General features: G+C 45.9%; 1 protein-coding gene across 9 annotated transcripts in view; it reads right to left on the reverse strand.

Annotated features, from left to right (window-relative positions):
• The window catches only part of SPTBN1 (spectrin beta, non-erythrocytic 1), a 116,255-nt gene that overhangs the window by 15,808 nt on the left and 72,471 nt on the right, over positions 1–27,976 (reverse strand). For 7 of the 9 annotated variants that reach the window (XM_030945450.1, XM_030945453.1, XM_030945445.1 and 4 more), the window contains 23 exons: positions 27,180–27,353; positions 26,478–26,569; positions 26,025–26,105; positions 25,205–25,320; positions 24,251–24,363; positions 23,461–23,648; positions 22,048–22,165; positions 20,614–20,772; positions 19,705–20,007; positions 18,770–18,923; positions 17,197–18,076; positions 16,924–17,058; positions 15,581–16,337; positions 15,161–15,363; positions 10,334–10,424; positions 6,200–6,346; positions 4,591–4,854; positions 4,050–4,274; positions 3,816–3,905; positions 3,296–3,574; positions 2,075–2,205; positions 574–778; positions 92–466 (listed from right to left, as the gene is read on the reverse strand). In XM_030945450.1, coding sequence (XP_030801310.1) covers positions 92–466; positions 574–778; positions 2,075–2,205; positions 3,296–3,574; positions 3,816–3,905; positions 4,050–4,274; positions 4,591–4,854; positions 6,200–6,346; positions 10,334–10,424; positions 15,161–15,363; positions 15,581–16,337; positions 16,924–17,058; positions 17,197–18,076; positions 18,770–18,923; positions 19,705–20,007; positions 20,614–20,772; positions 22,048–22,165; positions 23,461–23,648; positions 24,251–24,363; positions 25,205–25,320; positions 26,025–26,105; positions 26,478–26,569; positions 27,180–27,353 — 5,280 coding nt within the window. The remainder of the gene's footprint in view (positions 1–91; positions 467–573; positions 779–2,074; positions 2,206–3,295; positions 3,575–3,815; positions 3,906–4,049; positions 4,275–4,590; positions 4,855–6,199; positions 6,347–10,333; positions 10,425–15,160; positions 15,364–15,580; positions 16,338–16,923; positions 17,059–17,196; positions 18,077–18,769; positions 18,924–19,704; positions 20,008–20,613; positions 20,773–22,047; positions 22,166–23,460; positions 23,649–24,250; positions 24,364–25,204; positions 25,321–26,024; positions 26,106–26,477; positions 26,570–27,179; positions 27,354–27,976) is intronic. The other 2 variants (XM_030945452.1, XM_030945454.1) reach the window with 1 other exon arrangement.

The raw sequence follows: 27,976 nt of genomic DNA on the forward strand, positions 1-27,976 counted from the left end.
CAGCACTCTGTCTCCCAGCCACAGCGGGGCCAAGGGCAGCAGCAAACTCTGCAGCTCAGGTTCCCACACCCACAGTTCACCTGCCACACACCTGCGTGCCCAGGGCCTGGATATCGTGCTCAAACGTCGTGTGCATTCTCTGTAGTGTTTCCACTGTGTTTTGGTCTCTACCGAGCTCCTCGGGCAGTTTCTTATGTTTGTCTTGGATACGTCCTAAGATCTCCTTGGCATCGTGATAAAATTTGTGCAGTTCATAAGAGGCTGCAAGGATTTGTGTTCTCGTGTCGATGAGCTCCAGGAGATCCGCCCAGGCCTCGTTGAGTCCGTCCTTCCACTCGGCGATGGTGGCGGCGTCCGAGTGGCCGGAGTTGATGAGCTCATCGGCCATGTGGTTGACGGTGTCCACCCGCTCCTGCCCGATGTTCCCGGTGTCCCGGGCGAACTCCCGGAACCGCTCCTGCAGCATCTGCAAGGCACAGGAAGAGCCTCATGCAGCACTGTGGCTACACAGAGAGCTGAGAGAGCCAAGCCACGCCCTGTGAGCAGCACCAGAGAGGCCCTCCAAGGACTCACCGTGACGTGTTCGTAGTCCTGGCCCAGCTCGTGGGACCCTGCCACCACCTCCCTCTCGGCAATCCACTGCTCCAGGTCATCCACCTCGCGGTTGAGCTGGAACAGCCGGTGCCTCTCGTCCAGCTTGCCCCTCCTCTCCTCGGCCAGGTCCTTCAGGCCCGCGTAGAGCTTGTCCACCTTGGACTGGCGCATGCTGATGCGCTCGCTGGAAAAGCAAACAGCACTGAGTCTGCATTGCCTTTGCAAGCAACACCCAGTGGGGAAACTGCAAGGAATGAAAGTCCCTCGGGGTATTTAATCCACAGAATGCACGTCTGCTGCAGGCAGGAGCTTGACTTGGATGTGTTGGACCAATCCTCTGCTAGTAGAGGTGACAGCAATAGCTGAGAAGCTTGTCTGTCCTGCACTGTAAACCCCTGGCTTTAGAGAGGGGAGCTGGGACCAGCTCTCCATTTGTCTGGACATAGAGCACACCAGAGTCTTCTCCCAAAGCTACAGGCAGGATCTGAGCTGCTGAGGCAGGGAGCAGTTCCTTCTCAGTTAAACTCTGCTTCAGAGTTCAGCAGCACTCATGGGTTTCTTACCTCTTAAAGCTCAGCATTTGCAGAAGGGATGAATATTTCTAGTTGCTGTATCTTTTGCCTCTATTTTGTCTGAGCCATACAGTGCTGTCAAAGTGCCTTCCATCTGCCTTGTAAAGCTGATGATGTTATTCCAGTACTCAGACAGCTCAGCCAGGAAATCTGCTCTCATCAAAAGCAGTCATGACCACAAGAGAGTGCTTTAGAGTTAAATAACAACCTTCCACCGGAGGCAGAGAGTGTCTGGCCTAGGCCAGTGCCACCTTCCAGCCTGTGCAGGCTGAGCAGTTAAATACATCAGCCTCAGAATGGAATCAACTTTGGAGCTGAAGCCAGTGGAGAATTCAATCTGCTGAGCTGCAGCTCTTACAGCAAAATGGTTCTTAAGCTTCCTGAGTTCTCCCTGAGGGAAAGCAATTTATGAAAAGTGAGATAAATTTACCAAAAGTAAGATGTTAATGTGCCCATGTTTAAAGCATCTGATTCCAGGCTCTGATTTTTCTGGAATCTCAAAGAGAAGAGGCAGATCTTGGGGAGCACTGCAGAAGGATTAGTGACAGTGACCTTCTCTGCTGGACATTAGAGCTGGTTGGAAGAGCAGATTTGGACCTTGGCCTGAGAACTGCTCTGCCTCTGTGATGTTCAGCAGTGCTGCCAAAACCTGACACTGCAGCCTGCACAGGGGACAGGTACTCCAGGTGTCCAGAACCACCAGAAATCAGCAGCTGCACATGCTGACCCTGTCTCTGGCCAAATCAGGGTGGTCTAACTGACACCTTGAATTGACTGAGGCTAAACTCCCCTTCCTCTGTAAAAGCCTCTGAGCTACTTACTCTCTGTGGTGGTCTTTTGTCAGAACCACCCAAAGGAACTGAATTGCTAAAAGAACTCATGATCCAATTAAAAATGGCAGTTAATACCTTTCTGGGTGATTATCTGCCACCAAAGTTCTGCTGGTCTTTGAAAGCTGGTGCACAGTTTCAGCATAATCTTCTACAGCTTGTTCCAAAATCTGGTGTTTCTTCAGCATGGACACTGCACTCTGTTCATCCTGTAAGGGTGACAGAAAATGACAGGAAGAATTACAAGGAGCTGCTCCCAAGTACAGCTTGAAGACAAGTCCTTCTACCAATGGTATAGTACAATTGATGTCACAGCAAATAGTACCCGCAGAAAGCAGGATAGTGAGTGAAAGAGAGAATGCATCAATCCCTCTGGGGTGCAGAACAAAATTACATCAGCTGGGCATTGAGCATGTTGAGTTTCCTTTTCTATGAAGCTTTTTATGTGTTTCCACAACACTGGTGCAGGGTTCAGAAACATGGAACAGATTAAGACACACCACTTGTCAGGCATCTCAACCACAGCATGCAGCAAAGAAATGAAATCCTATACAGTCCATGTCAATGGGTTCTCCATCAAAGTGTCTGGAGAAGTTCCAATTGAAACTTTTTATGCACTGTTATAGCTAAGAAAACCAGCCTCCTACTCTCAGTGTTAACTGATATTGTCAATAAATCTTTTCAATACAATATTCTGCATTGTGAGCTATTTGCAATAGATAAAAAGAAAACAAGCCATTTTTAATGGGAGACTGAATACCTGTGGAATGTGTTCTCCTGATATAAAGCTGAGCTTTATTTTACCAGGGCAGGAAACATGGTGCATCTATATTGATAACAAACAAGCTCCAGCACTAACACCGCCTTGGAAAAGAGGAGTTTACACTCTCTTTGTTATGGTGTGAAGCTGGGAGTCAAAGCTGATGCTCACTGGGAGTCAAGGCTGGTGACAATGGTAGCTGACTGACCACCAGGCCTTGTTTCACAGCCAGGTGCATTGTGCTGTCACTCAAAACTAACAGCAAACTGCACCACACTGGCAATCCTGGCCTTGCAGTGAAGGCAGGCACAGAGCTGCCCTCTGCAGTGTCAGGACGCTTCCCTGGTTCCATACAGCACAGCTTATCCTGCACACTATCAAAGATGTCAGAACAGGTAGAAGCCACCATCACCTGAGGCTTCACCAGGAAGTTACACTTGTTTATGTCACCATTCCATAGCGCCACACCAAATTATGTCACCTGCCTCGCTCCAGCAAAGCAATTAAGGCCAAAGTAGTGTCACTGTGGAGCTGCTCACCTTGGCTTTCTCTTCTGACATCATGTAGAGCTCCTGCTCACTCATCCAGGCCTCAGCCTCGGCTGCATCGAAGTAATATTGCTGAGCCCTGTGAGACTCCTCCAGGCGCTTGTGGCGCTTCTCCGTCTCCTCGATGAGGAGGTTCCACAGCTGCTTCAAGTCTGCAAGTCTCTGCTGGATGACTTCAGCGTTGGGGCTGCTCTCTGTGATGATGTTCTGACTCCTCTCAAAAATGTCATCGATACGAGGCTGGTGACCCTGGATTTCTTTCTGAAGGGTCTACATGGGAGAAAATTGACTGATGAGACAATGCACAAATGAAAAGAAAATACAAGCCAGGGGTCTTAACTCCAAAAGGGCAGCAAAACACGCACCATCAGCACATGTGGGCAACTTGGGGCTGTGCCACCCCCTGTGGTCATGCCACAGCACCCATTGTTTTACCCCAAACATTTTCTTGCCAAATTAGTCAGCACTAAGGAGAAATAGCAGGTATGGAGCTCTAACAGCACCTACTTACCTGATTTTTCTTTATTAGTAGCTGCACAGTCTGGAGGTTGTGTCCATGATCAGTAGATGTAGCTATGGGCATCCTCTCTCCTACCCACAACTGAAAGAGAGAGTACACAGAATTTCAAGCAACCCCAGATACACTTGGGACAGCAGAGAGAGGCTGGTACACACGAGCTACAGAAAGCAGCAGTATTCCAACATTTTCCTGCTGGCTGGGGAACAGGATTTCTTTGATACTCACAATTTCATCTTCCACATCCCTGTTGAACTGGTGGATCTCTTTGGAGGCCAGCAGGTTGGCCTTTCTCTCATTCAAAGGCTCCAGCAGCTCCAAGAATTTCTTTTCTACAGTAAGGCGTTTGCCATCAACTTCATCTGTGCTCTTGCCCTCTTGGCTCAAAGCCCTTGCCTGGCTTTGCAGTTCCTCTATCTCCTTCTTACGGACATCCATTTGATTCTCCAGCATCTAAACAGAAATATGGAAAAAGGGGCCTGAAAACCAGGATGAAAGCTGTTCATACAGTTAGGGCCTATCAACAGCTTCCTGAGAAGGGAGAATAGATGGTGGTCAGTGAGGATTTACCATGTTAATAACTATTGTCCATAACTCTATCTATTGTTAATAACTATTTGTTGCTGGACTAATTTCTTGTTCTTCTTAAAGATACATGAAAGAATAGGAAGAAAGAAAAGCAGTTCTTTCTTTTCTAAACTGAAAGCCTGCCCATTCCTTTTAGTGCAGGTATCTGCTGCCTGCCTGCTGCACCCCATGCTCTGTTTACCTGCTGCTTCTTCAACAGGATGTTGACACTGGTGAGATCTTTTCCATAGTCATCCGACTGGATTTGGCTCTCCAAACCATTCAGCCACTTGTCCAGGTCTGCACAGCTCTGGGTAAAAAGCTCTGCCTTGTTTGCATCGAAGAGACGCTGAGCCTTGGTCTGGGTGGTGGATTCAAGCTCATCCCACATTTGATGGAGACCTGTCAGCTTCTCCTTCACCACAGCCTCAGTCTCTGGTTTCTCTGCAATGAGCTGCATTCCCTCCTGCAAAGCAAAGAGCAACCAAATGGTACCTCCTCAGGAGCACTCACAGCCCGTTAGGGCAATTATCCTGATTAATAAGCACTCAGGATTTCTCATCTGCTGGCAGCATCAACCACTCATTTTCTATCTCCAATTATCTAGTGTCTCCTTTCAGAACATCAGCTCCCAGGTCCCTCTGCTGCCTGGAAGAGGGATTTTTAGCAACGGGAAGGTCAAGCAATGCCTCCTTCTCCATTGCACATGTTCCCCAAAGGGAGCTCCAGGGGCCATGGCTCAGGCAGGATGGAGCAGGGAGCCAAGGTTGCACACACTGCATTTCCTGAGGCCCCAGCTCCTGGGGGCCACATCACCAGAGAACCATGAACACACAGCATAGTGCTGGGAGAGTTTGGGAAATATTGTCTCCATTCTAATTATCCCTATCTATCTGTTCAGCTGGGTGCAGATGGGAATGCTGCCCCCAACCCAGCACATTCCATATGAATTTTAATGTAGGGACTGTCACAACTCTGTACACAACCCTGGTCCTTTGCTGCAATCTGATTTTTCAGAGGCAAAGGAGAAGGATGTATTAGCATCACTAAAAAGGAACTTCCAGTACCAAGAGCAGCCTTCTAATTACACCATTAAAGGGTATTGCTATTTGTAGATCACAGAAAAGCCTCTAATGGGATATGGAGTGCCAAAGTGGGAGAGGAAATGAGCAATTAAGCTAACTTACACTGAACAGAAACCCACTGTCAGAGCTAAAGAGGAGACTCCTCAGTGCTCCAGAGCTGCACAGGAGAAATGGGGGGGAGAAGTACAGCTCATCACAGCATATTAAGGCTTCAAATAACTTGATACAGAGCTGTGAATCTTAATTAATCACAAAACTGGATGTTCTTTACCTCATGCCCTAATTTTGCATGGGGAAAGGCAGCTTGGCTATAGCTCTGAATGAATGAAAGCCAGCTTAGCAGCACAGAAGAATAAATTCAGTTATTCTCTATATTCTGTTATTTCCTGGGAAGTGCTTCTACTTCATTGGCTCAAATCCCAACACTTGCCCCACTTACCCTTTGGGTATGAAATTTAGGCTCTGCCTTCCTTCTGGCAGATAGGAAGGACTAGACAAAACTAAACTGGCACCTTAGCCAATGTCTGACTGAATGTCTTGGATAAAAGACTTTTAACATCAATGTAGAATAAAATGGGTTGGATGGAGACACAATGCACCAGAAATGTCCTTTAGCCTCAGCTCTGGGGTGATTTAAGGACCAGTTCTGCAGAGGAACAGATCCCATCTCTGTGCACAACCACCCTGGACAAAGATAAGGGCATTTTTTGGATGTTCTTTCCCTACCTTTTCAATCTTATCCAGCCACTCTTTGTTGGATGCAAGCTCTGCCATGAATGCCTGATGCTTCAGCCACTTGCTGTGCAGGTTCCTTGCCTCATCATAGGACATATCCTGGGCTGTGAGCATCTTCTCATTGATCCAGAGGGAGAGCTGGAAAGGAAAATACATGGGGGTGTGAGGAAACATTCCTGGTGTGAAATAATGCAAAATGCCTCCAGATCAAGGATAAAGAGATGTCTCTACAGAAGAGTTGTGTGAATTCAGAGATTGCTCTTACTCAGGGATTTTCTCAGGGTTCAGCCAAGGATCTGCCTCTTTAACAGTTCAATTCTAACATCCATCTCCAAGACATAAATAACCCTTGATTCAAGCAGAAAGGAATCACCTCTATGATAAGCAGAATCAAACACACAGGTCCCACCCAATTCAACAGCAAGAGAAACAGGGACATGTGTACTGCTTATTGGTCAGATGGTTTTGTGGAGGTTCCTACAGATGGTTTTGTACCATTAATTCACAGCACATTTGTACCTTTTCCCCTCAGTCTTTTCTCTGTATAGGTTTACATAAGTAATTTGTTTATTTATCCAATTTCCAGGAGTGTTTTGGTATTGGAGACTTTCCTTTTCCCATTATATAAAAATCCAAGATTGTTTTCTGTCTGATTTTCAGCAAGTACAAAGGCACTGGGGACAATTTCCATATCACCACTAGACAAAACCAATACTTTAAGAGACAGCTGATTTGCCAAGTGCAAATGGAATGTGAAAATGATCCTAGCAGCCGACATTGCATTTCCTCCCAGGGTGAGTCTGACTGCCTCATCTATCCCTGAGGTGTGGATAAAAACCACATTCACAGGAATGTTTACAGAATTTGAAAAGGTCCATTTCCTGCATATTTAGAGCGGAAGATGTCAAAACAAATCTCAGCTTGGTTTCTAGAACAGCACTTGGATGAGCAAGCAGCCCAAAAAGGAGAGGAACAGAGGCTTTTGCTGTGTGCTCAGGACACAGGGCAACAAATTCCATTTATCACTCATGAGCCTCTTTTCAACTGCCCCTTAAAATTTCAGTTGTTCCTTAATTCTCCCCAGAAATGGAAAACTTATCAGAGCAATCAGAGGAACTCCTCCTTGGATCTTCCCATCAAGTCTAAACAGAAAATTGCTCATGTCAGTGAAGAGCTCTGTAGGTACAAGGCTGCATTAGAGCAGGCTACTGTGCTGCTGAACAGTCAAAGTCTACATGGAGATTAAGATATAACCCAGAATTAGTGGTTTTACTCTTGCCTTTCTGGGGAGGAGACAGCTGCTCTGCTCTGCAAATTGCACTGCTTGGCTTTCACTGTTTGCTTTTACTCAGCCACAGCATTAAGGCTTCTGGGGATTTAAAAGTGCTTCCCAAGGAGAGGCTGGATCATTCCTGTGACCAGCTGGGGGAAGGCAAGACAGGGACAGCATGTGGTTCACAGCCAGGGCCTGTTGGGATAAACCCCTCAGAGCACAGAAATGCAGATAAAGTATTTAAGGGCTCGCTGCTAAAATCTGGCTTTTGAAACCACTATAGGCACTAAAAATCAGTACCTTGTGTGAAATTAGATTTTCAAAAAATAATACGGTTCCCTAAATTGCCTCAAAATCACACTTGAGTATTTATTTCTCCAGAAGTTGTCAAGGTCTGGAGAGGATGAGGCTTCTTCCATCCTTTCCACCTGTACACCTGACCCTGTTCCTGCTCTTGGCTGCCACTCTGCAGTGCCAAGCCTGCAGGAAGGAAGGGAAATGCAGAGACAAATCCTTGTGAGCCTGGGGCAGCAGCAAGGCAAGGGGAAAGGCTCTGAGAGCCACTGCACTTCCAGACTGTGCCAGGAGCCAAGCTGCCAGCCCATCCTGCAGGGAGGCTCACATGGCAAATCCTGCCAGCACACTCTGGGACAGGAACTTCAGAGTGCAGAGTCTGCCAAGAGCTTTCACCATGGCCCTGGAGAAATGAGCCCAGACACTGCTGGGGCTTCCAAGCACTCAGAGAGAAGGTCAGCTGTAAACTCTTCCCTTGAAGGTGAGCTGAGAAAGAGCAGGAAGTCAAGGAAAACTAAATGGCGACATTTATCACATCTGCTCCACTCAGAATTTTCTGCTGTCACTGTTTCATTCACTTGACAAATTTATTTTACACATTCATATTGATGAGTGCAAGAAACAGCTGGAAAAGCAGCACCCCAGGACTAACCTGTGACAGTGTTTCTGACTCCTCACCACAACAAAATCTGCTGTTTTCCCTCACCTGTGACCCCAGAGGGGGGTTTATCACTGCTGGGTTGCTGTGAGGAGCATTGTCCCACTGCTCTGGAGTGCCACTGACCCTCATCCCCAGCTCTGCAGGAAGGAGTGAAGGGCAAGAGGCCACACTCTCAAACACCTCAGTGAGGGGTGACAGTGACAATGTGGCTGCCCAGGGAAGGGAAGGGAAGGGAAGGGAAGGGAAGGGAAGGGAAGGGAAGGGAAGGGAAGGGAAGGGAAGGGAAGGGAAGGGAAGGGAAGGGAAGGGAAGGGAAGGGAAGGGAAGGGAAGGGAAGGGAAGGGAAGGGAAGGGAAGGGAAGGGAAGGGAAGGGAAGGGAAGGGAAGGGAAGGGAAGGGAAGGGAAGGGAAGGGAAGGGAAGGGAAGGGAAGGGAAGGGAAGGGAAGGGAAGGGAAGGGAAGGGCTGCAGAAAACACTCTGCCTTTCCTCAGGTTACACACAGATGGGAAGCTGTCCCTAAGGCAGCAGCAGGCAGGAAGGCCAAGGGATCATTGCTGGGTGAAACGGGGACTGGCTCAAAGCTGTTCCATAACAATTCCCAGCTACACAGGCAGTGCTAAGGAAAAAGCCAAGGGGGAGGTGTTGCCTTGGCTCCCTTCCACCCCACAGGACAGTGCTGCTTCACCACAAACCCTCCAGCCCAACAGAGGTGTCAGCAGGCCCCACACTGAGGTAAATTTTAAGTTTTCTCAAGAAACAGCCTTTCAATTATCACCAGAGTTAATTCCTCTCAAAGAAAATTGGAGAAATCCCTGACATTTGGGTAACTGTAAGTTTGTCTTTGAACTGTGCAGTCGAGACATCCATATTTTAGTGGCTGCAGAGAAACAAGGGAGAGGAAAGGCATTCAGGCAGCCAACACTAGAGCTTTTATGCTTTCCTTTTTCTTCCAGTGATATAGGGGGAATAACCAGATCCTAGGGAACACACCCACACTGCCACTGAGGCCAGGACAGCCCTGAGAGCCAGGGGATCTTTGAACCAGAGCTGTCACAGAGGAAGGAAGAAGCTGCTGCTAATAACAGCAGATTTTTTGCTAATCTGTCATGTTTTAACTACCAAGGAAGAAGCAATTGAAGGCAAGCTCATGGACAGCTTATGCAATGCTGGGAAACAGATTGAATCCAGGCAACCAAGCAGCAAATATCACTTCCCCAGTTTCTGATCAAAACCTCACAGGCACAGCTCTTTATTATCTGCCAGTACTCCATGAAATAACCTGAAAATTACTTGATTAATTCCTTGTGCTAGAAACAAGAGTATTCTAAACTTTAAAATGTTGTCCTCAGTGTAAACAGTCCATGTAAGTGATTAGAAAATCTGGAAAGAATGTCTTTTTTCAAATGTTATAATACTTAACAATTTTAAACACATGTAAACTATCAGGTAACTCACACATAAATGACAGAGCTTAATCTTGCTCCTTTTTTATTCTTAACCTCCTATTCTTCTGACTAATGTTTGCTAGAAATCACTTGAAATCCCCTGCATCAGGCCACATCCATCTGTACAGCTGCAGACAAAACTCTTAGTAAGTACATTACTAATCCCACTATATTCCACATGGTTATAATTTCTGTCACAGCAGAAAATCTTCACTGCTTCTGACAGTTTTCTATGTCTTTAGCTTATATGACAAAAGAAAATCTGATTCATGAGAAAAGAAAAAATAAACAGTCTTTTTTGCAGTGGTATGGTCAGAGGGTTTTTTTCATGTTTACTCCACCCTAAACACTACTGGATGACTGAGCATTCCAGCCCTCATAAAATATGGAGTGAGAATGCTCTTCTGCAGGATGCAGCTTTCAGCAATAAAAGTGAAAGGCCATGATTTACCTCTTGGCAATCCTGAAGAAACTTTTGGAGATCCCTGTTATCTTTCAGTCTCATCAAAAGTTCACTGGCTGCTTCACGGTTCTTCCTATGTCTGGTCAGAAAAAAGAAACAACAGAGAAAGGAAATGAAATAGGCATTTCATGAAAACTGTCACTGGTGGTTTCTGGAGCTTCTTTGGACCTCAGGTGCTGGCAAGTTTGTGGTGTGTGTCCTTTGCTGCCTTTCAAAGGACATTTTGGAGTGTGTTATTTAATGGGCTCACTGAAGCTCCACATCTCCTTGTTTTTGTGGCCTGTTAAACACACAGAGAACATTCTGAAGTCAGCAGGGTTTCACAACATGCTATGGACAGAATGTGGCCCACTCATTTCAAGCCCACAGGAGAGTTCAGGCTGTTTGCCAAAACACACAAGAAAAGTGCAAATTGCAACAGTAAAATAACGTTGTGTGGCCCTTGCAGGGTGCACCTGCTGGAATGCTCTTGGTAAAACACCCTCAGCACCTCCTTGTCCTGCATGAAGCTGAGCTGAGCTTCCCAAGGCTGTTTTGAACCACGTGCAGCACCCCTGGGTGGTTCTGCACACAGAAGCTTTATGGAAGCCCTTGGAACTTATTTTTCAGAGTGTTTAAGAGCAGCCAGAAGAGAAGGAAAGGTTAATCCAGAAGCTCTAATTTGATTCAGCACCGTTTGCCCCTTGAAGGATGAGTCAGGCTGGCAGTCCCAAAGGTTGTGGTGGGTCCTTCAAATGGAACGGGGCTGATTCCCAAGGTACCTCTGGGCATGTTTTTAAAAATGCTTAATTTGGAGTAGTTATCCCTGTCCTTCCATCCTTTTATTATCTATGAGGCAATTTACAAGGAAGAGACAGAGTAAAGAAGACAATTTTTATTAACTGCTTATTGTGCTAGGCTTATTCCTATTGCACTGTGCAGGGGTTTAAAGTGAAATATTGCTGCCATTTGTAATAAGATAAATATGGATTGAGAGTTGGAAATTATTTTAAAGGGTGGCAATTTATAAGATGAGCTCAGCACATGCTGGCAAAAGCAAAATAAATCCATGTTAGTGGAGATCTCCAGAGAGCCATGATACTCCAGAAGACCATAAATCACATGTTGATGACAACTGGATTATGACACCACTTTTCCTGATCTGCAGTAAGTTACCACAGCAAGCTCTCTGGCACCAATTTAGTGACTGCAGAAACACAAGGAATACTTGGAGACACATTTTCTATAAAAGCAAAAGGTCTGTAGGCAGAGGAATAGGAGAAAACCCTTCAGAGGACTACAGTTTGCTTCTCTTTGGCCTCAACAGCTGCCTTCAATCAACCAGGCAAGCAGCATCTCTATAGGTGCAGTCAAGAAAATGATTTATGGATTGCATGGCAAGGAAGACACGTGGAACCATCAAAGCAACAGCCTGGAGTCCAAGCCCAGGTGAGGCTGAAGTTTTGACAGAGGAACACAAAGGAAAAGACACAAACTGTGCCTTAGGAAAAACCTCTCTAATGAGGCAAACATCCCTGGGTTTGATTCCACTCTTTCTTGGCTGGCTTTTATATGCCTGGGCAAACACACTGCATTACTCAGGTTGTTAAACTGAAGCAAAGAACTGCTTGGGTGATTTTATCAGGCTGATTTCAGAGATTTAAGGCTAGATTACATTACAGATCCATGTATTCTGGAGAGGACACGAGTTAGGAAGTTTAAAGGAGAACTTTCATGGTACTTGAATAGATTTAAGATAAGTACAGAAGTTCTTATGTTGAAAAAATCCAAATTTTAAGAAACTAAGAAAAAGATCTCCCATGGAGTGTTGGAAATACTGACTAGAAGGACTTTGCAGGAAACCATGCAGGGATATCAAACAGATGATGCCATAGCATAACAAATACAATCTTTGGTGCTTAGAGCTATGTAACTGTACAAGGTTGTTTTGTTCAAGGTGACCTCGAGTGAGACTGGACAATGAGCTTTCTCTGAAGAACAGGGCTGAACCATAACAAAGTAGAAGCATTTTGAGGATGGGCACTGCTGGAACAGACAGGAATTCCTGTGTTTTCATCACTTTTTAATGGGAATAAAGGATTCTTAGAAGTTATTTAGTCTGTTCTCCTGCTCCAGACTAGTTGTACCTAAATATCAATAACTCCTTGTTCAGATATTCCTAAATTCTTTTAAAGAATTCACACTTAAGTTGTCAATGACTGCTTCTTACTCATTTGTAGAACAGCTTGTGGAAGAATAGTTTGCTCTGCAGACTCCAGTTATTCAGAATGGCTTTGAGTTCTGTATCACGCATAGGAATTACAGTCTAAGTGTAAGATCTGTTCAGCACAAAGAGGTGTCTGACACAAATTAATCCAGAATTTGCCTGGTGTCCCCAGGTTGACTCCCAGAGGCCCCTGAGAATGCTGACAGTGCTGAAAACTGACAAAACCACTTGTGGTTTAACTGTAAGCCTGTGGGTTTCAAAGCCACAGAAATAATAAATCTTACACATGGTGTGAATGCAGCTGACTGCTAGGAATCCTGAGATATATGAAAGGCAGTTTTAGCTTCTTTCATTGCTCCAGCAAACGAGGCACTCTCCCTTCTGAATGGACAAGAACAAAACTTACTTCTGTTCTCTGTTGAGCAGAAAGTTGCACAAATACAAAAGTTGATGTAAAACAGGCTCAGATCACAACTTGTGCCAGAACTGCCACTGTCCTTACACTAAATCTCCCTTGCAGAATCAGAGGCCATGAGCAGGCACATGGAGAGGGGCAGTTCCCCAACACTCTTCCGAGAGAAAATGGAGGAGAAACTGCTTCAGAGCAGCAGAAGTCACCCAAGCAGGGACAGCTGCACAGGGAGAACAGCTTCTTTCCCAGCTGGAAAAGCTAGTTGGTGACAGCTTGATGCAAACCCACCTTCTCCTTCCCTTACCCTTACTCCACGTCCTTATGCTCATTCATTCTTGCTTGTGAGCTGCACTAAAAGGTTGTGCTGAATTGTTTCTTTCCTATTGCACTTTCCTCCCCCTTGTGCCATCCCTATTGAGATAGGAACCATCCCAGGGCAGGGCCAATGGGGTCTCCTCAGGAACAGCTCAAAAGCACCACTGCAAAACCCACTCTGAACAATACCAGAAACTACAAAGAGCTCCCTATGGGAAGTACGGAGCCACTGCACATATTTGTGCTTGTTTGTTTTGGTCCTTTGTTAGACATCCAGGTGGAGCTCAGCTGGGAGAGCCACTTTTTGTGCAAGCAAAGAGGCTTCCTTTGCTACCCCTCCCAGTGCAGGCAGCCCCAGGGCTTTGTTCTGGAGGCTTATCAGCCCCCCAGGCCCGGGGAGCAGTCACACGGATTTCCTGGACAGCAGCTCCGGATGGTTTTTGCAGCGCTCGGCATAAATAGCTCTGGAATTGAGGAAATGCTCAGTTCCAGCAGGAGCTCCAGCACACGTCCCCCAGGCAGGACAGCAGGGACAATGGGGCACAGAGGAGCAGCTGCACTGAGGTGACAGCCACCAGGACATGGGCTGAAGCTGTGTCCCACTCCAGCCATTTCAGACACGGCTGGAAGATGCAGCTGGACATTTGCTATGATATCCTTGGATGCTGTCTTTCCAAAAGCTGCAGAAAGATGACATCTGACCAGAAGGCTGGGATTAAGCTCTCCTGCTTTCCTAAGTGGATGGGAAAACTTAGAGTAGAGAGCCCTTAGGGTAAACAAGGAAAATCACTGTCCTAGCTGTCCCCCTGATTGTTTTCATATAATCTCCTCTTCCTGGCCTTTGCAGATTCTGTCTGGGATCTAGAGCTAAGCTGGTGAGAGAGAGAGAATGGCAACATGGGGTAGCCTGGGGGTTCAGCTGTCAGAGGCCCTCAGCAAGCTCTGGGAACAGGAAGAGCTGCCTTTCCTGAAGCCACGATGCATGGCTGAAGTGGGTGCACACACAGTGGGACATCTCTGCCCAAACAGGAAAGGTACAACATCTTCTGAACTACTTCAGTTCAGTTTCTCCTTGGAGATGAAGGCACCAGGAGAACCTGAGCTAACCAGCTGTGGGGGAATGGAAGTCTGATGGGAGGGTCATCAGTGACATTTCACAGCTCACTGCTGCGTTCTGACACTCACAGTGCCTTGAAAGACTCCACTGTTATCCAAACCAGAAGCAGAAAGAACAACAGCCATCAAAACTGAACATTTGGGTTTCAAAGAAAAAGAAACTTTTAATGTTCTATAGCATCTGTGCCACAGCCAGAGAGAGAAAGCAAAGGACTTGTTCTGGGATGAAAGACACACTTGTACCAGTGCTTCCTAATCTGATCTCAGAGGGGCCAGACAAACTGGAAGAGGTGATCAAAGTCGAGTGGGTGGGGTGCATGTAATGCCAATTACACCCTTGAAGAGCCACATTCCTCCTCCAGAGGAAGGACAGGAATAAGTTATTGTAATTACACCAGCTCGGGGGCAGCAGAGACAACTGAGACTTGTGGAACCAGACACAGCCAACTGCTACAGCTCCCACCAGAGCACCAAGTCTGCTCATACTCCAAGAATTACAAGGCAACACTCAAACAACCAAATTCTGGGTAGAGAGCTCATTACCTACCAAGCCTCTAGAAAGTGGGAAAGGTATTGTTTAACCAAGATTAGCCTGGCGCATTCTTGAAACATGACAGTTCCTATTTTTCCACGAGACAAAGAAAACAGTCTGGAACAGACATTTTTCTATGCTGTTACTTTGCTTTTGAATCCTGGTAAAAGGGCATCTCTCAGAGACCAGAATTAAAGGAGGAACAGCTACATTGTACCATCATTCTGCCCTTACCTGTCATCAATTGAGTCCACTTTCTCCTGGATTTTATCAGAGTTAATGTTCCCATCACTAACGAGCCTCCTGCCCGTCTCCACAACTGCATTGATCTTTTCTTCATTGGCATCCATGGTGGTCATGAAATCCTCCTGCTTTTTAATAGCAGCTTCTGCTCCTTCCAAGGTGGTTGGCATCTCCGTGTGTGCCAGAACATACTCCTGGGGTTAAAGAAATCAGAGAGAAAATTGTTACACTCAGGCTATGCTGCTGCTCCAACAACAGACACCTCCCAAGAACAGTTTGAAGTAAAATGCAGTTAGAAAAGGACAATTTGTCTGCTTGTGGCTCTCCTGCCAATAGATTTTGTCTGTTAATTGCTTGCAGTACACAGTGCCAACCTGCAGAAATGAAGTCAGGTATATCTTGACCACTTGCCTGGTTATTAAGGAAAGCTTCTGCTTGTTTGGTATCTCTGAGGAACAGCTGGTAGGCATGAGACTGGGAAAGGAGATTTTGCCTGTTCTCCCACATTTTGTGAAGCTCATTCCATCCGGTGTCCAAAGCCTGCAGGCGCTGGCGTAGGAACATGTACTGAGCGTCAGTTTGTCCTTGTGTCACCATCTCACCCATGTCCCTCATCTTCTGATAATCTTCCTCGTAGTTGTTGATTTCATTCTTGATATTCTCGTGCTGAGTGAGCAGCTTCTCAGCCTCTGTCAGGGTGTTGGGCATATCTTCAGAGGCAATTGCAGTCTGTGTTCTGGAGAGCCAGGACTGGAAGTCATCCAGATCTCTCAGGAACTGCTGCAGCTTGCTGGCCTCTCCCAGGGACTCTTCCCGGTTCTTCAGGGTGGTCTTCATTTCTTCCCACACGTCGTTGATCTCTGCAAGCCGTGAAAGGATGGCTTGTGCCTGGTCAGGATGCTCTGATTCCAGCTTCTCTGCCTCCTTCTGCAGGTCACTGAGCTTGGCTTCGATGGCCACCAGGTCCCGTTCCATGCCCGTCAGCTTCCTCTGCAAGGCCATCACTCCAGCCAGGTCATTACCCAGGTCTTGTGTGGACTCAATCACTTTGGTCTTTTCCCTGATCCAGGATTTGGTTTCATTACATTCAAGATGGTAGTTCTGGATACTCAGAGCAGAAAGCAGAGCATCCTTCTTCCTATCTACCAGCTCTCTGAACTGGCTCCACCTGAAATGTGTGAGGAGAGGAGAGCAGAGAAATTGAGATTTGTGGGAAAAGGATGTGGCAGCATTGCTGAGTGAGCAGCTGCTCTCAGCAGCTTGGTAAACCCAGCTACTCAGGGTTTCCTCAGTCCTTCCCACACCATCAGTATTTCTAGCAAAGCAATCATTAACCCAGATATGGTGTGTATTAGAATGTGACAAGTACCAGCACTCTGAGTATAATTTTTCCTCAAGAGAAAAATTGGCAGTTACACCAAATTTTCACACTCCCTTGGTTCATTCTGAAGCTAAAAAACGTGGGACTTTACACAAAACTATATTGATTTCCTTTTTATCATAGTAATTATTACAGTCAATTTCCAGCTCTCAAATCAAAGTGCTGACACACTTAGGGCCTGTTTAAGTCAAGAACAAAACTCCACCTGATAAACAAGTATTTGAAAGGCACAACTCTTTCCTTTTGAAGCCTTAAAGATACTTCAGGTAACAGCATCAGAATATCTTAAAAAAGCCTACTTAAGAAAATCAAATGACCCCACCATACTTGTTCCAGCTGGTGTGATGTTCCTGAGCACGAGGCTTTCACTTACCTTGTGTTCAGTTTATCTTGCTGTGCTTTGATCTTCTCCCCAGGGTGGCCACTGTGCATCAGCTGCCTGGCAATCTGGTTCACCACAGCCACACGGGATGCCTGGTTGTTCATTTCTGGCTCCAAGCTTTCAAACCTGGAGTGGGGGAAAACAAACAAACACAAGATCCCCCAGGCATTAGAGAATCTGAGCCACAGACAAGCTGAGAAAGGTAGCTGGGGTAAAACACTTCCACCCAGTATTGCCCAAACTTCCTGGTAAAGGGATTCTCACCTGTGCTGGATCACTTCCAGGTCCTCCAGCTTCTCTGGAATCTGCATATTATTCAGCCACTTCTCCTTTTCGTCGATCCAAAGCTCACAAGCATCTGCCTCGCTGAACATCTTATAGAGAGCGAGGGTATCCTGCAGGGCCTGTTTACGCAGCCGGGTCAGCTCAGCAACCTCTTTGTATCTCTCCTCGATTCCGGACAACCTGCCTTGCACATCCGGAGACTCCGCGTGCTCCTGCGGCAGGGCCTTGGCCTGCTCGTGAAGAGAGTCGATGGTCGGCCGGTAGCATTTCGCAATCTCTTCAGCCACATCTTTGTGCTTCTTGACCAAGGACTGCGTGGAATATTCATCATGGCCAACATCGTTGCTGGAGACAATCTTGAGGATGTCCAACATCCACGCATCAATATCGTCAGCATCAGCCTGGAACTGGTGAAGGAGAGAGGCTTCCTCCAGCCGCTTCTTCCGAATGGCAGATAACTGCTCCAGGTTAGCCCACTGCTCCCGGATATCCTTAATTCTTTCTCTGATCTTCTCAGACCCAAAATGCTCTTCCGCGATCATGTCTTCACCTTCTTTTATCGCCTGCTGAAAGTGGCCGCTGCGGCCGCTCATCTCATCCTCAAACGCCTTGTGTTTACTCAAGAGTCGGACGACACTGGTTAGGTCCTTCCCGTAGTCATCAGATGACAGGATCTGCTCCTTCTCCCTGATCCAGCCCTCCTCTTCAGCCATTTCCCAGAAGAATTTCCAGAGGCGCCGGGACTCCTCGAGGCGCGCGCGGCGGCGCTCGGCCGCGAGCTGGCAGAGCTCCTGGTAGCAGAACTCCATGTGAGCCACGCGGTCCCGGATCACCTGCGGGTCACAGGGCTTGTAACCTGCTGGGACAGAGAACGTGGGTTACCACCTGGGCTTGCTCACTCCCATCCCCACAGCTGGGGGGTAGCTGTGAATTCCTCTGAATTCACAGAGCTCTGAATTTCTACGTGTGCCAGCTACAAGGTTTACATGAAAGAATCCATGGTTAGTCTAAGGAAAGTGAGTGGGAAGTGTTCAAGCTCCACCACACAATAACACAGATTAGAAAACACTATCCTTTCCAAAAGACAAAAAAAAAACCCAAAAGGAAAGATATTCATGACTGTTTCCAGTGAGACAAAATTCACTGAACTCAGATTTATACACAACTGCACAAAATGGATGTCATTTACTCTGTTAACAGTGCTGAGTTCTAGGGGATTGCTTCCTTTTAGGACCCATCAGACTGGGTCCAACAATCTGTGTAAATGTTTGCATTAGGAACACAGCATGGGGAACTGTGGTGACCTCTACAAAGTCACAGCAGCTGCTGGTGAGGATCATGACATCCCATGCAAGGCACAATGCCACACTCAATTCCTGAGCAGGCTCCTGGACAAATGAATCATTGAAATGCTGAGTACAGAAGGAACAAATGGAGCTGGATTCTCTCATTCTGGTGGGGAATTTAGCTAACCTATCTTGCAGAACTAATGAGTTTCACAGATAACATCATAGGTAATCAAGACAAAAGGGGTATGTTGGATGCTGGTTACCTTCTCCATCCGTGGCAAACTTCTGAGCAGAGGCATTGACCCCTCTCACTCTCTCAGCCTGAATAGCAATGTCAGCTTCCACCAGAGCATGCTTCTGCAGCAGGTCCTCAACTCCCAACAAATGTTTGCCATAGTCTTGGGACAGTAAAAGCACCTGAACAAAATGAGGAAGACAAGTAAAACAGGCTGAAGGCCATAAGCTGTTTGCTTCTTTGGGATTCCAGGCACTGTTATCTGTTGGTACATTAGGTCAGAGGAACTCCAGGCCCGTACGGACAGAAATTTCAAATGTAGAGACATGGCTGATACAAATTTGAGCCAGCAGTTTTGAAATCACTGGCAACCATGAAGAACTTGACTGGTCTTTAATGAATTTGCAGTCTAGGATGCTGAGAGGCTGAGTTAGCTCAGCAGGGCCAAGAGCAGCATTCAGCCAAGGTGCTGTGAGCTCCTGCTGAGCCGTTTCTTTCCTCCAACAGCTCCCAAGTTCTGCTGGCTGATGGATAAGTCATGGTCCTTTCCCTTCCCAGATCCCAGGAGAACAGACAGGAAGAAATTCGAGCTTTTTAAAGCAGAGAGGTGAAGAGGTGACTTGCTCCCCATGTAAATCATGATGGAGAGAGATTATTTAATTCCCTTTTACCAAATCTGTCATCTTTACCCAAGCACTGTGACCAAAACTCTTGGGCTCTATGAGACAAACATGAAGCTGGAAAGTAGCTTTTTATAGGAATGAACTTGTTCTTTCTCCTTAACGTGGTTTTAATCTTTATTGGTAACAAATCATAAGGAATTTGTTCACTGCTCTTGAATGTGGATCTTCTGGGTCTGTCTACTAAAACAGAGGGGCAAAATGAGTCTTAAAACTTGACAGAAAGGGACAGGTACACCTCTGAGCAATATTTGGTCTGCATTCTCAAAGGACTTCCACCCACCTTCATCTCGTCCATCCAGTCCATAATGTACAGCATTTCCTGGAAAATCTTCTGCAGCCCAAGGTTCATCTCCAGGCGCTGTCTCCGTGCCCGGAGCAGCTCCAGGAGATACTCCCACAGGCGGATAACATTGTCCTTCCTTGCAGTGATGCGTTTGATGTCGTGGTAGTTTTCAGTCTCGAGTTCCTTGGCCACGGCCACCACGGCCTGAACACGCTCCTCGTATGCCGCGATGTCCGTCTCGATGGCCTCGTGCTTCTTCGTGGCAGCCTCCACTGCTGGGAGGTCAAAGCCAAAATTGTCCTGCAAAGACAGAGACACTTCTTCAGGAATGGCTGCTGAGGACAAAAGTCTCACTGCTCAACCTCTGCTGCCAGTTCTGACTTAGCAAAACACATTTGTTAGCAAATCCGGGACCTCAAAATGCTCCCAAGAGTCTTCTTTAAATAAAATAAGAGATGCCTCTGATAATAAAGAACCACTGATAAAATCAGAGATATTATTCACTGCCTTTGGGAGAAGAATCACATGGCCATCAGGATTAGTCTGGGGCTGATCTAATATTATCATCTCTAATAATAAACAATAAAATTAACTCCTGGGCTAATTTCACTGAACTCACCAAAATATTGAGATAAAGAAAATATTGACTGTGGCCAGTTATTTCCTCATCAAATTCTCCTGACCACAGGCTGGTCAGTTCAAGGAAGGGAATCCCAAACATAGAAAAGAGAGGATGTACAGTACATACACATATAGAGTAACTAAATGCAATAAATAAATATACACCTATATTAATGTAGTAAAATATGAGGCACAGGGAAGAAAATGTTCTCCTTGCAAGAACTGCATCCTGTAATTACTCATGGGAACCATTTTAGTCACCCAGACAATTTCTGAGAGCAGCACCTGAGAAACGAGACGTTGATTTTCACTCAGCCAAGTTTCTCTCATAGCTGCCTTGCGATCGAATCTCCGTGCAAGTTGTTCCAGTTTCTCTTGTCTGATGAGCTCATTTCGCAGTGCCAGTTCTCTTTCATGTTCAGCTTTTTCCAGTCTTTCCCAGGCCTGAAGATGTGGAGGAAAAACACATGGCTTCTAAACAACACATTCTTACAAGATTATGATAAATCCCATCTCCTTTGCATGAAATCAGGGCTGAAGTCACCACAGGCAACTTTCACCAAACTGGTTCAATTATTTATAAGCCCATAAATCCAGTTTGCACTGGCTGGCCCTACACCTTGTTTGCTAATATAAACACATGACTTAAAATCTGTTCTCAATTAATCAGTCATTTTCTGAGAAAGTTGTTTATCCCAGATTCATTTTCTCTCATCCTTTCTTACCCCCCTTCCCAACAAAGCCTAAGGAAACCACCTGGCTTGAATGTGTAAGAAAGTGTTTATTTAAAAAAATAAAATCTCCTGAGTGCTACTCCTAAACAAGCAGATTCTATCTTCCTCCTTTAGGAAATGGGAATTAGAGATTCATGGCCTCTCACCTCCAAAATCAACATACAACTGTTTTTCTTTATTGCACTTTGGAAAATAAAACAACTGCAGAATTTGGCTACTTCTGGTGCTTATAAGTCCTTTATTCTCCCCAAGCCAGAAGTTATTCATATGCATGATGCTAATATTACAAAAATCAGCAGTCTTAGAAGCAAGTTGGAAGTCAGCTAATCACCTCTCAGATCTTCTTACAAAAAAAACCTCAATTAAACACAAACTAAATCTAAATCCAAACAGATGTGAAACTGCCTGAAACACAACTATTTTGGGCATTCCTCCTGCAACTAGGAGAGCTGAGCAGTTTGCTGCTCCCTGGGATGAGGCCACAGACACCCAGAACAGCTGGTCTGGGACTGCCAAGCATGATCAAACACAAAGGAGAAAGCTGCCAGGCTGGAGCTGTTTGTTATCCTTGAGAGAGCCTGTCAACTCTGCTGTGCCCAGCCCTGCCCTGGCAGCTGCAGCTGCAGAGAACAGGCTGCAGGACCCCAGGGGGATCCACAATGCCCAGCCAGGGCACTGGGAGGTGAAGGGGAGGGCACAGCACCTACTGCTGCTGCCTTCTGTCACTTCTGTCCAACAGCCAGGGCCACGAGGGGCAAGGCAGAGCTGGCAGCCCCAGGAGCAGAAGCTCCTACAGATGCTGAGGACACCCCAGGCCTGGCTCAGGGTAGTAAGTCTGAGCTATAGGAAAAGGTCACCCCACCTCACCCATCCCTTACAGCCCCCACATCAAGGCTGGAGATCACAAATGGTTTTGAGAAGAACAAATGTGGTTGAGAGAAAACAGCAATATCCTGAGTCACAGGGGAGGAGCTGCTCAGTTTACCTTGTTAATGTCAGAGATGAGTTTGCCCTCCCTTGGCATGTACACTTTCTGATTGTTGGCTCTCATTTTGCTTTGGATGGTAAAAAGCAGCACTTCCAAGTTTCCTTTTTCTGTAAATCTAAACAAAATTTTGCAAGAGAATTGAGTTACAATCAAACTTTCATTACTAAGGTATACATTACTAAGATATAATCATAGAATCATGGATTGACAGAATAGTTTGGGTTGGAAAGGGCCTTAAAGCCCATCCAATTACACCCCCTGCCAGGGCAGTGACACCTTCCACTATCCCAGGTTGCTCCCAACCCTGTCCCATCTGGTCTGGAACATTTCCAGAGATGGGGCAGCCACAGCTACTCTGGGTAACCTGTGCCAGGGCCTCACCACCCTTACAGGGAAGCACTTCTCTAAAATATTGAATATAGTCGACTACAATAAACTATAATAAAGCACTTGTTTAAAATGTTGACACAGTGAACGGTGCATTCACATAAACACCTCCATCTTGTGTGGAAGCTGGGAGCAATGGAAATAGCCCACACTTCCCCTGGAGCCAGTTGGGGCAGACAGCAAAAGCAACTTCACAGAAGTCAGCTGTCTGAGTGTTTGGATTTAAACCCCTGGGGGACAGGAAAAGGCTTTTTTTTCATTCTAGTACGTGCACTGTCCTAGTTCACTCCATCGGCACAAGAAATGGAAGTTTTATTTAAAGCCCTCTGCAGTCAGTAAACTCTTCCCACTGTTTTCCCTGTGCTGTATGCCTGGGAAATAAACAAACTCCATGGGCATTAGGGAATAGTCTGCAATTTTAGAAGAAGTCTGGATCCTGTGTAATGTTTCAGGTCATGATTATTATTCATCAGAACTCGAATTAGACAAAAATAATAAACAGATTAGATATCACAATCCTAGAAGAGGCTTTCCAGAAATAAGTTGCCTCGTTTTGCTTGTATCAGTTTGAGCGAGTAGAGCTGTTTGACAAAGCCAGACACGTTTCCTCTTCATGTTGGATAAGCAGTAGGGATCTTTTAATAGCAGCATTTTGGTATTATCCACTGCTATTAAAAGCACGAGTGGTGACATTACTGTACTACCACAGTATGCTATTACCACTCATATGATAAGACAGGCATCCCAGGGCAGGGACAGCTTCCAGGACTCCCAGATCCTGTGGGAGACACACTTTTCTCTTTGCTGTTGTTATTATCTGCACACTGAACAGCACAAAGCAAACGGGCCCCAAGTAACATCAACGAGCACCAACCAGGAATATGAGAGCTGGGCTTGCTCAGGAAAATAAATTCTTAAGCCACAACTAAAATTACTTGGATGTGTTTGTTTTTTAAAAAAATTCAGTGAGTGACTAAGCCAACAAGACCAGTGACTGTTGTGTTAAGCTGAGATTAAACTCACTTGGGTGGTTTCTCCACTGTGCGGTAAGTGTTGAACGCCTGCAGCTGCTGCTGCACCCCAACCAGGGAGTTGGCGAATTTGCGATTGTTGAGGATGATAATGGTTTGCTCAATCCACTCCAGCAGGTCAGAAGCCAGGGACTCGTATTTTTCTATCATTTTCTCTGTTTCAATGGCATTGTCAAGCACCTGCAGCAGCAGCACAACACACATGAGTCACAAGGGCAGTGCTCTTCAGTCATTTAAATCCAACAAGCCACATAAAAGAAACTGCTGGGAGACCTGAGTTGTGAATCAGAGTACTCACTGCCTGGATCCCTGAGAAATGAGAGCTTGGCATTTTTCAGCACTAAATTCCCAAGATCCCACAGCAATAGGGGGGCAGAGCTGAGGCTCACACAAGGATTCATGCTCAGTCTGCCAGCTGTAAGGACCAGGGCAATGTCGCCAAAGGACAGAGAATGACTGCACATATTTTAAATTAGGGACTTTTCCAGAGGAGACAGAGGGCCCAGAGGGTGAGGAGCAGTTAATGAGAAAGGAAAAGTAGCAATGATGCAAAATGAACAAGCAAAAATAAAACACCAGCCAAGTGCTTTTTAATGTGAGCCAGCTGGAAATTAACTACTCCTCATAGTCACATGGGAATATTTAACATTCAAAATATGTTCCAAAGCAAAAAAATCAAAATTACCAGAGAGTGGACTCTTTAAATATTAACACCCAAGAGGAAAAAGAAAATCAGAAATATTTTGCCTGCTTTGTAACAACTTATAATTAAACTGGCAGACCTTTCCAATACGTTTTCCTTCGACAGCCAAAGCTTTCATCTTGGAGAAGTAGTGGTAATATGTCACCACATAGGTGATGATTGACTTTTCATCAGGGTGATCAACATTGATATCTGCAAACCAAACAAGAGTTATCTCAGCATGCTGAGGCTGCAGGGGTTACACCAACAGAGCTCAGAGTGCACCAAGGATACGTTTGGGAGTCAGAGATGGGTTCAGTGGCAGTTCAGCCCCTAAGGTTGGTTTCCTAATAGAAAGTGAATTGAGCAGCTTTGCACTGGTTCTGGCAGTGCTGTGAACTGCGGCTAAAGCTTGGGGCCTTTGGGCTGTACAGTCAAGTTCCAGACTTTGCCACAGCTTGTGCACAGCCAAATAACTCCTGTGGTGTGTGTGTGTGAGTTGACAGAACCACTGTCAATTGACAACTTCAGTGCTGTGTCAGCATTTGGAGAGAGGAATTCAAACTTATGTCTCTCCAGGTGAATCTGAGAGATACAGGTGGAAAACAAAATATTTCCCAGCAATTCTGAGGCACTGGGAAATAAGCAAGAAGAAACTTGCCCAAACACATCACTCCTGCCCTGTGACACAAAAGGCTCTTGCCCCAGCACTGGGAGCACACACATTCCCACAGAAGCACAGGCACTCTACTCCTCTCCTCTTCCTTCTCAGAAGGAAGCCTCTGACTGGAATGACTTTATGGACACATGGCCAGGCCAACAAACTTGTCAGATGGCAGTAAATAAACACAGGATTAAGGGCTCTTGTGCTACTGCTGCTCAGTTTGCTGCTGGAGAAATCTCACATTCTCCCCCTCCCTCTCTGCCTGTATCACCAGGTGAGTCAGCAGCATCCAGCTGCTCTTGGACACAAAAAGCTGTCACAGAGATCTGCTCTGACATGGAGGGGTGGGAGGAAAGAGCCCTTAAGTGCTGAAACTGCTGGAATCCTTACCCTCAGGGTCCAGGAGCTTGGTAAGACCAAGGTGCTGCTCTGCAAGGTTAAAAGCATTCTGCAGATTGTAGTGTGCATTTGATTTCTTCAGCTTGTCAAAATCAATCAGATCAGGCCTAGACAGGATGGAAAATTCTTTAGATTTCCCAAAGCACAGTGCAGCCACCCTCAAAGAACTAAAGTCTCTAACCCTTAGAAAACCCAGCCCAGGTTTCACGTGCCCTGTGCATTTCCCAGCAGTGTTAAAGGAATGAAGCAATGCCCAGCACATGGCACAGCAGGATCTGGCCATGGGGGAAAGAGGTGGGGCTTAACAGCAGGGAAGGTGACCCTGGAGAAGAGAAGAACAAAGCTGTGGTCATGAGTCTCTCCTCATGCCCATGGAAGCGTGGAATCCATCTGGATTAACTCCACCTGAGCTTGCCATGAGCAGCATCCCCAGCCATGGCAGCCTGGCACCACATCTGGCCACCCTTGGGCAGGGATTTCCTTTCCCTCCAGGCTGCTCTGAGTGTGCTTCCCCACTCCTGCCCCCCAGTTCCAGACCTGGGCATGGGTTACTCACTGAGGTACAAGAGTCAAACCAAACCCAAATAATCACAGGTGTAATTTATGCCCTTGAAACCAAACACAGCCTGTTTTGACTTGTGCTGTGAGAAGCTGCTGCCCAGCCGAGCTCACAATGAGTTGTAAAGCTCAAATCAAGGCAAGTTGCTCTAAAACTCTCAACAGCAACTCCTCAGCCTCCTGCTCTTCACAGTTTTTTAAAATCAAGCTGCCAGGTAGCTCCAAACCAGGGCAGACACTGAGCCAGACGTACCTGTGCTTATGGATCAGCGCATTGAACGCCATCCCATCCCTCCAGCTCGTTGTAAAGTTGTGGATATTGACATTGGGGTACCTGCAGAACAAAAACAAGGAGAGTGCAATCAGTACAGCACTCCCAGTGCAGCTCTGCACACTCTGGCACCAAAAGCCAGAGCAGGGAGACATTAAGTTTCCCTTGAAAGTGTCATTACTTGTTCAGAATAGGGAGAAAAAGAGTCAGCATATCACTATATATATTCATGGATTATCAGATTGGTATGTTTATCATCCAGAATTAGCATCATAAATTCAGACTTTTCTGACTTGTAAACATCAACTCATTTGTCTTGAATTCTGTCTCTCTAAATCCACTTAACAAGACATATGTTTGCCCATTTAAAATTATTTCAACAAAAACTCAAAATGCTGTAAGAGCTTTAGAGATAATGACTTATTCCACACTCACCCAGCTGTTTTCATCTGGCACCACAAAAGCAAAGCATCTTTAGCAGATTTCTTCTCTTTGTTGTCTTCAGTTTCAACGCTGATATCTTGGATCTAAAAGTAACATAGAAGATTTCAATATTTCTCTGAGAAAACACACTGCCTTTTTGGAAAAGGTGAAAGGAATGCTGGAAAACACCAAAATTAATGCTATTAAATGTTTATTACTATGCTATTTATTATGAGTTATATAGTTATTATATGGATGTATTGTTCTTTCTGCAAAAAGCCTTTAACTGAAGGCAAAGGCTAATCTGGAACTTGCTGGAAAACAAGAAATCTCAAGCCCTAGCTGGGACACTAAAATAATTCCTGTGGGCACCCTTAATCCATGTCAGTTCCAAACCAGCCAGGTTATGCATAACCAGCATGGAGATGGAGAGCAGCTCAGGGCAGCATTTCCTCCTGGATCTAGTGTGGAGACTGGAGCTTCACATTTATTAGTGATTTTAAAGGAAAGCCATATGAATTTCCCCACAGGAAACTCCCACCACAGGTCAGCAACACCACAGACACTGATTTATCCAGACAGGTTCCCAAGCACTTCTCCCTCCCATCACATGGGAGCACCTGGGAGCCCTCTGCTCCTAAAATGCACAGTGAAGTATGTGACAAACAGGCATGGAAAGCTCATCCACAGATCTGTGTGTGCACACAAGTCTACCTGGAATCTCAGGATAATGGTCCAAATAAGGCCAAGTGTCAGCCTGTGATTCCCATCCACAATATCATGAGACCCCATGTTTTCCAGGTGCACTCGCTGCTCCTTCAGGAACTGGAGGGCTTTATCCACATTCTCCAGGCAATGGATGCGCATCCTTCCTTTAGTTGGTTTAGGCTAGAAGGCAAAAGGAAGAATAAAAACATTTATTATTGTAGATGGGAGGGGGAAAATCAGAGCTTGTAAACTCCTCAGTCCTGGCTGGGGCATCACCACTCCCAGGCAACAAAGCTGCAATTGTTCCTCAAATTCCAGGGACAAAACCACTCCTTGCATCTTCCAGCCCATTTTCACCAGGATAATGGAAGCAGGTGCCAAACCCATGGTGGAAAAACCAATATCCTGGACCTGAGCTGGACACATGGCCCCAGTTTCATTTGCCTTTCAAAGGATTTTTCCTGCTTATTTCCCTCATGTTTCCTCTCTAGGATATTCACTCACAAGCTCAGATTTGAGCTGTTTCAGTAAATCTCCTCCAGAAGGAAGTGGCATTTCTTTTCTTTGGTCAGTAAATCGGATAAAGAGTAAGAAAGTAACAGAGATTGATTAGAAATTTTTCTTCATAGGAAAAAAATACTAATTAAAAAATCAGCTACACCAACCTAACACAGTTACATGAAGGCCCAGTGCAACTGCAAAAATGCAATGAATGTGTTATCAGCATGCAGAATTCTGCTGTAAAACTGAATAGAATGAAGGGAACTTTGTTGTGCAGATGAGGATTACAGCTGAATAGCCTA

Source organism: Camarhynchus parvulus, chromosome 3, assembly GCF_901933205.1.
Source record: "Camarhynchus parvulus chromosome 3, STF_HiC, whole genome shotgun sequence".
Classification (NCBI taxonomy): Eukaryota; Metazoa; Chordata; class Aves; order Passeriformes; family Thraupidae; genus Camarhynchus; species Camarhynchus parvulus.